At 36.1% G+C, this 16,474-nt stretch overlaps 1 protein-coding gene and 1 pseudogene across 3 annotated transcripts in view; both read left to right on the top strand.

Annotated features, from left to right (window-relative positions):
- The window catches only part of LIPI (lipase I), a 130,354-nt gene extending 127,395 nt beyond the window's left edge, over nucleotides 1-2,959 (top strand). For all 3 annotated transcript variants that reach the window (XM_072806558.1, XM_072806559.1, XM_072806560.1), the window contains one exon: nucleotides 2,748-2,959. In XM_072806558.1, coding sequence (XP_072662659.1) covers nucleotides 2,748-2,835 — 88 coding nt within the window. In that variant the 3' untranslated portion in view covers nucleotides 2,836-2,959. The remainder of the gene's footprint in view (nucleotides 1-2,747) is intronic.
- Nucleotides 2,960-15,580: 12,621 nt separating this feature from the next.
- On the top strand, nucleotides 15,581-16,239 carry LOC140621398 (transmembrane emp24 domain-containing protein 2 pseudogene; annotated as a pseudogene).
- The last annotated feature ends 235 nt before the right edge of the window (nucleotides 16,240-16,474 follow it).

The raw sequence follows: 16,474 nt of genomic DNA, 5'->3' as shown, positions 1-16,474 counted from the left end.
ATCCTTAATTTATCAGAGTCTACTTTCAAGTGAATTTTACCATTTCACATTTAACATGAGAACGTTACAGTAGAATAATTTGATTTCTCCCATCCTACCTCTTGCGTTGTTGTTAGCATACATTTTACTTGTACATATGCTAAAAACTCCATAATACAGTATATTGTTTTTGTTTAAAGAGTCGATCTATTAAAGATATAAAAATAATTAGGCTTTAGGCTAAGGATTAAGGTTTTTTGTTTGTTTGGTTTTTGTTTGGTTTTGTTTGGTTTGGTAGTGTGGGTCTGCTGATGTGAATTCTTTCAACTTCTGTGTATCTAAAAATGTCTTTATAATGCCTTCATTTTGAAAAATTGTTTCTCTGGATATAGACATCTAGTTTGACAGATTTTTTTTTTTTAAGTTCAGTTAGTTAAAAGTTTCTGGACTGTCTTCTACCATGAATTGATCCTAATAAGAATCTAGTACTATTGTTCCTTTGTTCTTGTGAAGATAATAAGACTTTTTTTCTCTGGCTGGTTTTAAGGTTGTCTCCTTACCACCAATTTTAAGTATTTTGGTTTAGATGTGTCTTGTAATTTTCTTCACATCTCTTGTGTTTGATATTTGTTGACCTTCTTGGACCTGTAGGTTTATAGATTTCATCAAATTTCATCTGAGATCATAATTATTTTCTGAAATATATTTTGCATGTCCCTTCTCTCTCCTCTCCTTTTGGGGACTCTAATTTCAAGTTCATTAGTCTGCTTGAGGTTATCCCACAGCTTACTGATGCTCTGTTAATTTTAAAATTTCATTTTCTCTCTGTATTTTATTTTGAATAGTTTCTGTTGCTATGTCTTCAAGTTCACTATTATTCTGCAATGTTTAATCTACTATTAATCCCATCCAAGGTATTTTTCATCTCAGACATTGTAGTTTTTACCTCTGGAAGTTGATTGAGATTCTTTTTATATCTCCCATGCCTCTATTTATCTATTTGGACATAAGGAATAAAGTTACAATAATTCTTTTAATGTCCCCTGCTGAGTCTCACATCTGTGCTGGTTCTGGGTTCATTTCAATTGGTGACCCTCAGAATACATGATATCAAAATCAGAGTCATGACAGAGGAAGTAGAGAGGCTTTTAACAATGTAAAACAAAGAAAATTAATTTTTCTTACAAATTTGGTGAAATTTAACTTTGGAAAGGTGTTGTAAACCTGCCTAAACTGTCTTGTAATGCTTGCAAAAACTTTGTAAAATGTGGAATATTAAATTCAGAAATATGCATTTATTATATTGCTGATTGAACATATTTTAATGGTAGTGGGGTTGTGAGCTTTATGTGTAGAAAAGAAATAACAACACACTTGCCTTGATATTACATTATAAATAAGTGAATAGGATAATTAAGACTGAGGTAATTTACCTATTATTAATAAGTCCAACGACACACTTGTTCTACTATCATAACTGAAAAATGAGGTGGATTGAGGAGATCCAGAATGGTGAAGGCACAGTCAGTGAATAAGGGGCATAGTGGGATAAATAAAGAATTGACATAAGCATAAATATATATATATATATATATATATATATATATATATATATACACACACACACACATTTGTTTAGAAAAGTGGTAAAATCATTCCTATACTTATTTCTTAATAAAGAAGGCAAGTCGATGATCTTTGATAACGTAACAAAAAGCTACTTTTGCTAACACCTAAAACTCTTATAAGATTGAAGTATTACCATTTTACATTTACTTTTATGCCTTTATGGAAGATACTGTAGTATTCTGTACCACTTTTTGTAATTAAAAATGAATGTCTATATTTTATTACTTTTAAACATATTAGCAGGTGTAGAAAATTGATTTATTTAAAAACTGAATAACTTAACCTAAAAATGCTGTTGAATATTTAAAAACTTGCTCAGTGATATCCTAACCAAACTAGAAGGAGCCTGGGAGCAATGTATATCTTGAACTAAAGCAATGCATTTGTCAAGTAAATGTGAGCTGTCAGCACCTGTGCAGTTGAATTGCCCTTTTTCCTTGACTAAGTTACTATTGCTCACACAGGAAATTTCCATTTATTTCAACCATTTTTTTCTTTAGCTCCTTGTCTGAACTTTAACCATTTTTTTTCTTATCCTACTTGATTACCTTATTAAGGTTTTTAAAAAGGTTTTTTAAGATTTTTAAAACTTTAACAGGAAGATAAAAACTAGACAAGATGCTTACTTAATTCATCAGTGACTAGACTTTTTAGAAGTCTTCAAATGATAAATATACAATCTCTCCAAGATACAGGATTCTTTACTCATTATTATTTCTACTTTAGTAGGTAGAAAATAGGATTGATTAAATTATTAGAATATTTGTGTATGCAATTAAGCCCCATTCTTTAATGGTGGCTATCATAGTAGAAAAAATGGCCCAGCCACTAAGCACTGAGTTCAGGCTTCAGCTATTTCACTAACCAAAAATATCTCTCATATAAAGTAAGTATCCCAATGAAGCATCAAGGAGAGAAGGAATTGAAACACAGAGAGTTTTTTCTTTCTTATAAATATTGTGTCTATTTCATCCCTGTGTAGCCAAATGAGATGAAATGGAAACGATGCTATAGGTTTGTCCCTGCATTTGGAAAACTAATTAATTACAGACATTGAATAGCCTAATGTTTATGAGGGAAAAAATAAACTTTGCTGCTTTTTACTAATAGTTATTTCCTTTCTTTTTCTCTTTCGACAGACCACCACTTTGCATATACAATTTTGTACTTAAAGAAAGTGAAGAAGTATTTCTCAATCCAAGCATATGTACATCAAAGGAAGTATAAAATGTCTTCTGCCATCAAATATAAAAACTTGTTTGTGAATTAAAGAATTTGTAAATGGGAACAATGTATTTGTTCAGAATACATTGTTCAATCTGAGGGTTCTATATTACTACTTCCTGCATAAATTTTTAAAATAAAAAATATAGAAAAATATTAAAATGCATATGGTAAAGCATTCTGAGTATATTTTTTTCTTTTTTAAAGATTTTTTCTATTTTACTTGAGAGAGAGAGCACAAGCAGGGGGAGGGAGAGGAACAAGCAGACTCCATGCTGAGTGTGGAGCCAGATGTGGGGCTTGATCCCATTACCTGAGATCATGACCTGAACCAAAATTAAGTCAGATGCTCAACCAACTAAACCATCCAGGTGCCTCACATTCTGAATATATTCTAACAGCTGTTTGCTAATTGCTGTTTCCTCACATAGTCTTTCCTCTGTGCATGGTGTCTGCTTCATGTGTCTGGATTTCCTCTTCCTATCAAGACACTGGTCAGATTGAGTAAGCCCCCCCTGCCCCCAATGGACTCATTTTAACTTAATCACTTCTTTAAAGATCCCTATCTCCAAATATAGTCGCATTCTGAAGTACTGGGGGCTAGAGCTTTGGCATACGAATTTGAGAGGGCACAGTTCAGTACATAACATCTGCCATGACTCATTAGTCTAATAAGTCTTTTGAACGTTAACTGGGGCCATTGTGTGAAGACCCTTGATATATTAGTTGTGTGTTCCAGGCAGAAACAAATAGAAGGCTTCTTACTTTTTGTCTAGGGATTTAATCATTGCAGCCTGCACCTCAGCTGTCTGGCAGTCCTTGAAAACAGCTCCATCAGTTTCTGTTTCAGCCCTTCACTCCGTAGGCCTCTGACTCAAGTCTGCAGAGATACCTGTTTTCTCCTCTCCTCTCTGTCAGGTTAGGCATTTGCTCACAGACTTCTCATATATATATTTTTAAGGTTTTATTTATTTATTCATGAGAGATACAGAGAGAAAGAGAGAGAGAGAGGCAGAGACATAGGCAGAGGGAGAAGGAGAAGCAGGCTCCCTGTGAGGAGCCCGATGTGGGACTGGATCCTGGGACTCTAGGATCATGCCCTGAGCCAAAGGCAGACGCTCAGTGGCTGAGCCACCCAGGTGTCCCAGACTGCCTATATTCTTAAACTACAAACCTTCATGTAACTTCATTTTTCTAATCCCCTCCAATTAATTTGCCAGATATCCCCAGCAACTTTTGAGTCTCAGTTTATGATATTAATGACATTTAAAATTAAATAAAATGCACTGTTCCACTGTGCATTTTTCCTGGTTGTTTAGAGTCTCTGGGAAATAGAGGAACTTATTTCATAATATATTAATGGATCCTGCAACCATCATAATAAAACTTCCTTGCCTTAAGTGATAGAATCTCTCCAGGATAACTTGAAGATGTAAACTTACAAAATATTTTTAGGTTTCCATATTGCAATAACTTCTCCAGGATCCTAAATACCCCCCCCCCCCACCTTTTTTTTTTAAAGATAAAGGCAGATAAGGGAAGAAGGCTTTGATTCCTCTGATCTCAAGTTCATAGTCTTCAAGCAATATTTTTAATATATATTTTTTTAATTTGTGGAAATAATAGATCAAAAATAAAAGAGGAAAAGAATGCACCTTTTGGAAGATCATAGTGAAGCACAGGTTTCTAAGGCAATTATCTGGGACAACAAAAGGTACAAATAGACATTATGCACAAAATATACTATGCCAGGCTGCTTTGAAGACATGCTGTTCTGGAACAGATAGAAAAGAAAGCAGAGAGATGAAATGTTTAAATTCTTATCTTTTAGAATGCCTACTTGGCATGAATCACAGAATCAGACTCAACTTTGTCTTTCAGAGTCCTCTCAACAACATAGTTTGATTATTTTTAGGTTAATGTTGGATTTATATAATTAAATACTATATTACTATTTTATTGATATGCCTTCTTTGTGTTTCCATGGAATAATAAACTTTATATTAAAAAAATAAATCACCAACAAAGCAACAAAGCATACCTTTGTTCCCACAATGGTTGACTGAAATGACAAGGAAGTATAATCCTAGACCAACTTGATTTTGTTTGTTTTAATAAACTATACATTAAAAAAAAAAACCAAACTGCATCTTTTATAGGCTGTAATACCATTATGATGTACTGGATAATTATTTAATTTGTATGTATGTGTGGCCAAAATAGATAAAATAGACAAAATAGAATTTTTATATTCATAAAAGTATTGTTATGGATCATAACATTTATGGACTATGTATTAATCTTTTTTGACATTATAATATTAATAACAAATACATAATGCATGCATACTATAATCAGTCTGTGGCTGATTTTTTTTTTTTAATTTTTATTTATTTATGATAGTCACACAGAGAGAGAGAGAGAGAGAGGGGCAGAGACACAGGCAGAGGGAGAAGCAGGCTCCATGCACCGGGATCCCGATGTGGGATTCGATCCTGGGTCTCCAGGATCGTGCCCTGGGCCAAAGGCAGGCTCCAAACCGCTGCGCCACCCAGGGATCCCCAGTCTGTGACTGATTGATTGATTGATTGATTGATTCATAGTAAACTCTACTCTCAGTGTAGGGCTTGAACTCACAATCCAGAGATCAACTCTTCCAACTGAGGCAGCCAGGTGCCCCAACAGTCTGTGTTTTAAGTCTTTGATATGCACTATTTCATTTAGTACTTAACAATGCCCTATAAGTTAGGTACTTTTATTACCTTCAGTAACCAAAGGAAATAAAAGAGGAAAAAAAATCCTTTGAACAATTGACAATACTTGAGAAATATGTTTGTATGTTGCCTATTGAATATATAATAAGCATTAGGTAAATGTTTGTGGATGAATAAGTGGATATTGAATAGGAAGTCAAATCCACTGGAAAAGAAGCATAAGACAAAAAGAAGCCCTGCGATTCAGAAACTGTGATGTGGTTGGTGAGTACCTACTAACTGCCAAGGAGCTTGCTGAATGTAACCATTTAAGCAAATCGCCAGACACATGTACTGGTTTTCTGGCATGTGCCTTTAGGATCTTCGTATAAAGACCCTATTAAAATTACCAAATACCTGAGTCCTGCCCCAAGACAATACAATCTGCTTCTCCAAGTGGCATAAACGACACTGTCAGAGAACATCAGTGGATGACTTTGGGGTTATGAAATGTAGGACTTCATAGCATGAATAACATTTTCATTCATAATTTCTTTTTTTCCCATGAACATGTGGTACATGAAAAAAGAAAGCAATATGGGAGGTGAACAGCTGGTTATGCAGATGGTGTTGAATTGAATTTGGATTTCTGTATCATGGCTTAAGTTTCTGGAATGCTTGGATCTTGGCTAGGGGTAGAATTATTTCTCACAGGGACATAGAAGAATGTGTTTGCATGTAGGCTAGCAGTCATGATTAAAGTGTTTCAAATGGAACATAATATTGCAGAAAGTGTTTGAAGATTCAAAGCAACAGATCATTCACCCAGATTCTCTAGGACTCAGTTGAATCCTCCTCCAGCTTTTCTGTTTGATACCCATCGGCACCTTCCAGTTCTTAGCTCAGATTTGTCCTCACTTCTCACTTGGTCCTTTTCTTGACCTTTGCCATGGCTTACTTGTTATGTCTCCCCAAATCGCTTCTTCCTGTGCTTTTGCCTTCTCTGTTTCCCAGAGATGTTATCATGTCTCTGGTACAGCATGGGTTATTAACTCTTTGCTTATGTGTCTATATCCATTACAAGGATGTGATCTTCCTGAGTAGGACATTTTGTATTATACATCTTTGTACTTTCAGGGCTTAGACAAATGCCTGGCTTATTTCAGTGGTTCCATAAATATTTGTTGAATGATAAATGCAAAATTAAATGAAGCAATAAGTTTCTTTTTTAGCTTAGTCAGGAAGAGTGGGCAGTGACCATTTGATTGCAGGCTATTTAGAAGAACAAAATGTTACATGTCGTTCAGGTTAGAGATCACAGAGCTCTCATGGTATAGCACATTTAAGATTAACTGTGTTGTGTTTTAAACTCTTTTCTAAAAATGTAGTAAACCCAGATTTTAACTTAAATTATGTTCATCAAAACAGAGTATTTAAGAATACTTTGCATTTAGAACTGAATTTAAAAAAATTCTTCCACATACATCATTAAAGCATTAAAACATTAACACAGAAAAATGATAAAATTCAGGTCTTTTATTATTTTTTAAAAATTTTTATTTATTTATGATAGTCACACACACAGAGAGAGAGAGAGAGAGGCAGAGACACAGGCAGAGGGAGAAGCAGGCTCCATGCACCGGGAGCCCGACGTGGGACTCGATCCCGGGTCTCCAGGATCGTGCCCTGGGCCAAAGGCAGGCGCTAAACCACTGCGTCACCCAGGGATCCCAAAATTCACGTCTTTTAAAAACTCCCTGGGAAAAGAAACAATTTGAAGGTTAAAAAAAAGACAAAGTCTGCTGCAAGCATAGATTCTGAAATCACTGGACTTTTGTTAGTTGAACTTGCCATAAGTTGTCAAAGGATTTTTTTACTTTCTAATGTGTGCTCATGTTGTGTTACTCTTTAACATTTAGTAGGAGACATGTTTAATTGGGAAAATATCTATGGAAAAAGTTTTCTACATGGGGGTTGTCCAAATAAATGAAGAATAAAGAACTTAGAAAGTGGGCTTACTCTTAGCAGAAGACTATTTAAGTTGGGGGGGTATGAGATAAGAGAGAGAGTGACAAAGAATTAGAATTTATTAAGAATACACTTTATCTTAATGATCAAACTAAATGCATTCTCAGAACCACATGACCTAGGACACCACCCCCAAGATACTCTCATTCTGAAACCCAAGATATAGTTTCTATGAAATAATGAGTTACTGATCATAGGGACTACCTTATTTAAACCATATTTTCCCACAATCTGTATTAAAAAAAACCCCACTTGACCAATATTTATAGATTTGAATCTAGGCATAATTTTAATATATTATAGAATATATTATAAAATATATATATAGAATATATATATTAAAGAAAAATTTGGAAGGCAACTCAAGGTTATGACGATGGCACCAGCATGCTGGATTCATCCTTACCTCCCTTTCATTTGAACAAGTCAGGGAAATACACAGAATCTAGGATTGAAAATATCTTCAATCTAGGAAAAGTACTTATAACCTTCCAAATGTCAGGAGGAATTTATAATAACCAAACACAAATGCAATCTGAGGCAGATAGTGGAGTTGTGCGTGGGGTGGGAGAGAGAGGTTGACCCATTGCACTGTGATTCCATTTCACTTTCCAACCAGAGGTATATGGTAATTTATCAACTAGAACTCAATAACTTTCAGAGAGCAAAAATATTTTCGCTTTCCACATTCTCCTCCACTATTTCACTTTCTAGTCATCAATAGCCCACACATCCAGGAAAATTCGACTTTGGGGAACAAATATAGACAGACTATGGTGGCTTTCCATCTGTGATAGATTGTTTCAGTATATTGCCCAATTTGTTCAAATCTCCCTGTAATCTTTCTTATAAATAATATCCTCAAGCCCTGAATCTGGACTTCAATACGTGTCTTACTTTGGCCACTGGGACAATAGCAAATGTAACTCAAGCTGAGACCTGACAAATACTTGCTGCACTTGGATCCCAGAGACATCATGTTAAAAAGCCCAAGCTAGACTGCTGAAAAGATGAGACAAGGAATGGAAGAGAATTGAGACACCTTAGCCAACAACTGCAAACCAGCACACAAAGATTGGTAAAATTGGCCCAGACCTGAAGAAGCACAGTAGACTCACAAATTCATGAACTAAATAAATTGGTGGTTGTTTAACACACTGTTTTGAGATGGTTTATTATGCAGCAAAAAGTCAAGCAACATGCCTTCTGAAACATGAAATAAGTATAGCATGGATCATGGCGAGAAAAACTATGTGCTGCTTATAGGATGTGTAAATTAGACCTGCCTACAAAGACATGCATTCATTCATTCAAACATGCATTTAATATATGTCATGTGCCTGACATCTTGTTGGAGACAGCCTTGAGTAAAAGATGAGCAGGTTCTTGAACTCAGTAAGTTTCAAGCAAAGAATAAATAAGGTAACGAAAATATAATTTCAGAGAGTGATAAGGTGGTGAGAAAAATAACAGTGAAGAGAGATGGTGATATTAAAGGATTGAGTTAGTTGAAAAGGTCAGGGAAAGTCTCCTGGAGAAGGTAATATGACAGAGGCCTGGGTGCCAAGACAGAACCACCCATGCAAGGATGTAGGGAAGAGCATTTCCAGCAGAGAGTGTAGCAAGCGTTATGACCTGAGGAATGAAAGTGTGTTGGAGGAATAGAAAGAAGGCCAGTGGAACTGGCAGTTTAGCATCTAGAGACATAGTTGCAGGAGTTGGGGGTGATGCCATTGGCAGAAGCCAGATTTTAAACATCTTCTTGGCCACGGTAATAGTTTGGATTTTATCCTGAATATAATACAAAACCATTAATATCATTCAAACAGGAGAGTAACAATGTGTTTCAGTATTGGAAAGCCACTTTTGATAGGCAAGTAAATTTGAAAGCAGAAGAACTGCTAAGAAGGCTGTGTTATCATGGTTGCTAGGTCTATAGTGTTTTTGTTTTTTTTTTTTTTTGCTGGTTGTAGTGGTTAGACTTAAGTATTTTGAAGGTAGAACATGTCAACTTATGAAATATGGAAGTTGAGGGAGGAAAGGTCCAGCATGACCTCATCTTAAGTATCTGCAAAAACCTATTTTCAAATAATGTCACATTCTGAGGTTTTGAGTAGTTGTGGATTTGGGGGGTGGGTGGGCACTATTCAACCCAGTACAAAATCCAAAACTCAGCTCAAAAAATAGAAGGGAAAAATAAAACTTCATTAAACTACAGATGTCATTTTTAAGATGATAATATGTGTCTTTAATCAATAGTTTTCACTTAGTTAACAATGTAACAGTCAAGTTGCTCTTGGGGAAATCAGAATCAAGGTAAGGAAAGCTGTTATCACTATTGGTAGTTATTTTTATCTGGAAATTTTGCCCAAATAAAATGTGAAATGGAAACATATGTGTATATAAAATACATATAAATTTGATAGACAACAATGAAACTATATATGATATATAGCTTATACAGGTAAATTATGTAATACACTTTAGTAACCTATTATACATTACTACCATCTACAAATACGATTGCCTTTGAGTCCTCCTTTCTAAAGTTATTAGTAGATGGTAATACAGTATGCCAACAAAACAGAATAGAATCAGCTACCCTTGTAACAAATAAGAATGCTGTAAAGTGGTGGGATATAAAAGAATACAGAAAAATTAAAACCTTCTCTATATTACTAAGTTTGAAAACACTGAAACTACTATTTTAAGAAGGATAATTCACTTCAGCACTATAAGTATACCTAGCATGCTATTTTTATGAAACATGGATTTTTTTCTGTTTATATATACATATCAATTGTAGAGAAATGGAAAAACAAAAAGAGGTGGAATTAAAAAAATCATAATATCCTATTCCTATTAGCATTTCCTCTTAATTTCTGTTTTTCTCTCTCCACTAATTCATTTCAAACTTGTATCTATGTATAAAAATGTACCTTAAAACATTTTTAGATCAATAACTTAGAATAACTTTAGTCAATAATTTAGAAGGGTCTGAGACACTACCCTACTTGCAAGCTAGCAAGTTTTTCTGCCACATTTTTATGGTTGCTGGCTGAAGACATAAGACTTCTGTCTCAGAGGAAAAAAACCCCATTGCTCAGAGCAACAGCATAGCCAGAGTACACAACTTTCACAGGGCAACACAAAGGGGTCAAGCGATGCTTGCCCATGGTACTGTAGAAGTACAGCCACAAGTTTAGGGAACCTCCATCTTTTATTATGAATGTTCATTTGCCAAGACTTTTCCCCAGAGAAAGACATTCTCTAAATTATACTGGACAGTAAACAAGCCTAAACAAGCTTTTCCTTTGCTCCAGAAGGAGACACTAATTCTATATTCCAAGGCTGTTTTCTATACAGACATTGTTGAAAAGGTATTCAAACAAGGCAGCCAGTGCTTGCAAATTGTGCGGAAATCAGACACCCAAGAGCACCCTCCTAATCCAGTTTATTAAATCAGCTCTTTTTCTACAAAATTATACATCTTTAATATGCTCTCATATTCTAAAATGGTATTAAGAATTACTCTAATTTCTGAGTCTAGGAGGATACTATGAATTTAATTTTATTTAGTGCTACTTTAAATACAAATGATAGAAACAACTAAGTTATTATCTTTATATTATGAAAAAAACCCCAAATATTGTGAGATGACATATAAAAATAATGCCAGTCATCATTCCTAGTTGCAGTAGGGTGTGTAGTGTTTATTTTCTGTTTTAAAATTGATAAACTAGGGCAGCCCAGGTGACAGCGGTTTAGCGCTGCCTTCCGCCCAGGGCCTGATCCTGGAGACCAGGAATTGAGTCCCAAGTCGGGCTCCCCACAGGGATCCTGCTTCTCCCTCTGCCTGTGTCTCTGCCTCTTTCTCTGTGTGTGTCTCTCACTAATAAATAAATAAATAAAATCTTAAAAAAATAGATTGATAAACTACAAAAAGAGATTAGAATAAATGAATGATTCATTTTCAAATGTCAGCAGGAATTTTTTTTTAAATAAGTTATTTGTTCATGAGAGACACACACTGAGAGAGGCAGAGACACAGGCAGAGGGAGAAGCAGGCTCCCTGTGGGGATCCCGATGCAAGACTTGATCTTGGAATCCGGGGGATCACACTCTGAGCTGAAGGCATATCTCAACCACTGAGCCACTCAGGCGTTGGAAGTGAAATTGGTTTCTGAGGAAAAAAAAGATCTCAGTAGAAACACCCATGAAGTATCATCCCTTAATGGCAAGAACTTCCTGAACATCAGAACACCTAAAGTAGGTAGACGAACTCTAGAGAAGTGCTGGATGTACCAACTGTTATGGTATGAGGAACAAAGATAGATTCAACATGGAACACCTACATTCAAGGCTACCAACCAAGAAGTAAGGAATGTAGTCCACAAGTGTCCCTAAATCTGACCCAAAAGAGCCTGAGAATGGGATTCTTTTTTGAAGCATTTTATCAGAATTAAAAATACTCTGCCCATTTTCTGTACATTTTACCAGATTATGTCTATTTATAACTGTGCAATGAACATATAAACTATTTAGACATAAAACGTAATGATGAATAAATTTATAAGAGGAAAAATGCCTCTGTTACTGTCACTCTTTCCTTCCTGAAATCTCATTTTACAAAATACGCTACAGAAGGATATTTATTGGTTGTCCTTCAGGACTTCATATCTTAAACACTTCTGAGTTGATCCATAGAACCGGAATGTCTAGGATTCAGACTTTGTGGGAGGATGACTCGTCAACAGGTCTGGGGTGACTTGTGGTTTCAAGTCCAAGCCCAGGAGCCAGGCTTCCAGACTTCAATTCTTGGATCTGCCATATACCATCTGGTGCTCTTCATCTGATCACTTAAGTTCTCTGCTTCGGTTTCCTCAGCTGAGAAATGGTAATAGCAATCATGTTTTCTTCATAGGATTGGTGTGAGGATTAAGTAATTATAATGTCTAGCACGTAAAAACAGAACACACTATTACCTGCGTGTGGGCTGACTACTACCTTTACATATTGTAAATGCGAGAAGCAAGGCATTGGTCATTGGTCATCGGTGTCAGCTACGTTAGAAGTTACAGAGCAGTCATGCTGTGTGGACACTATATGTCAGGGCAAGGTTGTGCTATGATATCATTAGAACCTGGTCATCTGGCTTGATTTTAAGTCAGATGGTCTCAACTCGGATACTGCCTGAAATATTTTCTTTTACTAAGACTTTATTGTTACTATGATTATCATCATTATTATTTTAGAGTAGTTTAAGCTTCACAGCAAGAGTGAGGAGAAAGTACAGAAATTTTCTATATACCCCCTTGTAGGGATGCTGACAATACTAACTCGTATTCAGACCTCCATCTTGTTTACATCTTCGCAATGACCTTCCTTGGGGCTACACATTCTAGATCCCAAAGTTATTGTGTGTCTATCCTGACTGGAATGCAGGAAGACTTATTCTGATCTTCTCTAAAGTTTTTAGATAACTAGTAGAGATAACACAGTTCTTCCCCTCCCTCTCCTCTGGGACACAGATGGCATCACTTTAGATAACGAGTATCCCCACCCTCTATGAAATGCAGACTGCAGAGAATAGCTCTCTAGCGCCTGGATCACCTGCCTCCCAGATCCTCTCTCTGTCAGTAAGTTACCTTGAATAAAATTGTCTAAAGGGTATGGAGTGGCTTGCTTTGCTTTTTGTTCTCCAAGTGCTTCCTTAGTGTGGAATACGCTTTACTAGCCCTCCTTCACCTTCCAACACCTCTGCTCACATTACTTGCAGGGCCTCTCTCATTATCAACATCCCCTACCAGAGTGATACATTTGGTACAACTGATGAATCCACATTGATACCTCATAATCGCCCAATATCCATAGTTTACATCATGGTTTAGATAGATAACATTCTTGGCGTTGTATATTCTAAGGGTTTGGACGAATATATCATGATATATATTCACCACTATGATACCATACCAAGTATTTTCACTGCCTTAAAAATCCTCTGTGCTTTACTTACCAGTCTTAGCTTCTCTCCCACCCATGGCAAACACTTGTTTTTTGACTGTTTCCATAGTTTTGATTTTTATTGTTTCCATAGTTTTACTGTTTCCCTAGTTTTGCTTTTGCTTTGTTTTTTATTTTTTATTTTTTGGTATGGAATCACAGTGGATAGCCCTTTCAGATTAGATTCTTTCACTTAAAAATATGTATTTAAGATTCCTCTGTGTCTTTTCATGGCTTGATAGCTCTTTTCTTTTTAGCACTGAATAGTATTTGATTGTACAGATATACTACAGCGTATTTATCCACTCAACCTACTGGAGGACATTTTGGTTACTTCCAAATTTTAACAATTATGAATCAAGCTGTTATAAATACCCATGTGTAGGTTTTTGTGTGGACATAGTCTTCAATTCCTTTGGATAAATACTAAGGAACACAATTGCTGGATCATATGGTAAGAGTATGTTTAGTTTTATAAGAAATTGGTAAACTGTCTTCCAAAATGGCTATGCCGTTTTGTATTGCCACTAGCAGTAAATGAGAATTCCTCTTGCTATACCTCCTCACAAGCATTTGGTGTTGTCAGTGTTCTGGATTTTGGCCATTCTAATGGATAGGTAGTGGAATCTCACTGTCATTTTAATTTGCATTTCCCTAATGACATACGATGTTGAGCGTATTTTCACATGCTTACTTGGCATCCATATATCTTCTTTGTGAGGTATCTATTATGGACTTTTGTACATTTTTCAATTGGGTTGTTCATTTTCTTATTGTTGAGTTTTAAGACTGTATATTTTGGATAAGTTCTCTATCAGATATGTCTCATAAATATTTTCTACCAGTCTGTGGCTTGGCCTTCTCATTCTCTTGGCATTGTCTTTTAAAGGCACAGGTTTAGGGAAGCCTGGGTGGCTCAGCAGTTGAGCCTTTGCCTCGGGGCGTAGTCCCTCAGTCCTGGGATTGAGTCCTGCATCATCGGGCTCCCTGTTAGGAGCCTGCTTCTCTGTCTGTCTCTGTCTCTCTCTCTCTGTGTGTCTCTTGTGAATAAATAAATAAAATCTTTAAAATAAATAAAGAGCACGGGTTTTTAATTATAAAGAAATACAGCTTATCAATTATTATTTTCATGCATCATGTCTTTGGTGTTGTATCTAAAAAGTCATGGTCATGCCAAAGTTGTCTAGGTTTTTTCCCTATGTTATTTTCTGGGAGTTTAATAGCTTTTCGTTTTACATTTAGATCTATGATCCATTTTGAGTTGATTTTTGTGAAGGGTAAGATGATTGTCTACATACACTTCTTTTTTTTTGCATGTGGATGTCCAATTGTTCCATCATTCAACCACTGTTGTAAAGATAATCTTTGCTTTGCTTCATTCTATTGCCTTTGCTGGTATACCTGAGATCACTTGACTGTATTTATGTGAGTCTATTTCTGTGTTCTCTATTCTGTTCCACTGATCTATTTGTCAGTTCTTTTGCCAATACCACACTGTCTTGTCTACTTATTGTAGCTTTATAGTAAATCTCAAAGTCAGGTAATGTCATTCCTTCAACTTTGTTAATCTCATTCAATATCATGCTAGTTATTTCTTGAGATGTTTTTTAGAGAGTGTATCTCTGAAGACTTGGTTTTGCAGGTTTAAAATATTTTGCAAACACTCAAGTGTTCCTCATGCATCTCCTTGAAAGGAGTGGGGTTACTGTGTACTCAGTCATCTCAAACAATCTCATCAATAAGCCTTCCTGAAGTAGGATAGGTATACAGAATACAAAAATGGAAAAGTCTGAATTCTTAACCTCAAGGCATTTATATTGTATTAGGAAAGCTACTTATACGAACATGTTGCAATACCATGTGATAACTGCAGAAATAATGATTACTGCAAGGTGTGGTGTGGTGAAAGGCTAAGTATCATTTTCAGTGGAGGAGGTTAGGGAAGGCTTGACTAATTATAGAAAAGATTAAATTGGTTTTGATGAAGGAGCTGAGGACTGGCGGTTGAGGAGGGAGTAGTGGTGATGGTGGCGGCTCTGGAGGCCCAAGTCCAGTTCTGGCTTTCTCCCAGTCCCACTGTGGTAATGCTCACTCAGCTGATGGTACTTCTGGGTGCCCTTCTGGCCCCAAACAGGCTACTTCACCAGGATTGGTGCACATGGAGAGGAGTGTTTCTTGGAGCGGGTCATCTCAGGCGCCAAGATGGGCCTCATCTTCGAAGTGGTGGAAGGTGGCTTCCTGGACATCAGTGTGGAAATTACAGGGTCTGATAGTAAAAGAATTTATAAAGGAGCCCAAGAGTCCAGGGGGAAATACACATTCGCTGCTCACATTGATGGAACCTAGTAAGTTTTGTTTTAGCAATGGTATGTCTACCATGACTCCAAAGATAGTGATGTTCACCATTGATGTTGGGGAAGCTCCCATAGGACAAGATATAAAAATAAAAACTCCCCAGAACAAGCTAGAAGAAATGATTAATGAGCTGGCAGTGGCAATGGCAGCTGTAAAACATGAACAGGAGTCCATGGAAATTCAAGAGAGAATACACAGAGTCATCAACAACAACACAAACAGCAGAGTGGTCCTTTGGTCCTTCTTTAAAGCTTTCATTTTAGTTGCCATGACATTGGGACAGATATACTACCTGAAGAAATTTTTTGAAGTCTGGAGGGTTGTTTAAAAAGCCTTCTTTGGATGATCTCAAAATCATAATTTACTTTCTACCAAACATCTTGGTCATAATAATGTCATTAGTGTCTACATTTTTTTCAGAACTGTACTTATATACAGTTATGTACTCACAGTGCATGTTTCTTTGTGATTAATAGATATTGGAGGAAATACCTTTTTAAAGAATGTTACAGTGAAAATTTGACACTCGATTGGCACGGTTTTTTATTTGAATTCTACCTCCA

This window comes from Canis lupus, chromosome 30 (assembly GCF_048164855.1).
Source record: "Canis lupus baileyi chromosome 30, mCanLup2.hap1, whole genome shotgun sequence".
Lineage (NCBI taxonomy): Eukaryota > Metazoa > Chordata > Mammalia > Carnivora > Canidae > Canis > Canis lupus.
Note: the sequence above shows the minus strand (reverse complement) of the source record. Positions and strands in the feature narration are given on the sequence as shown.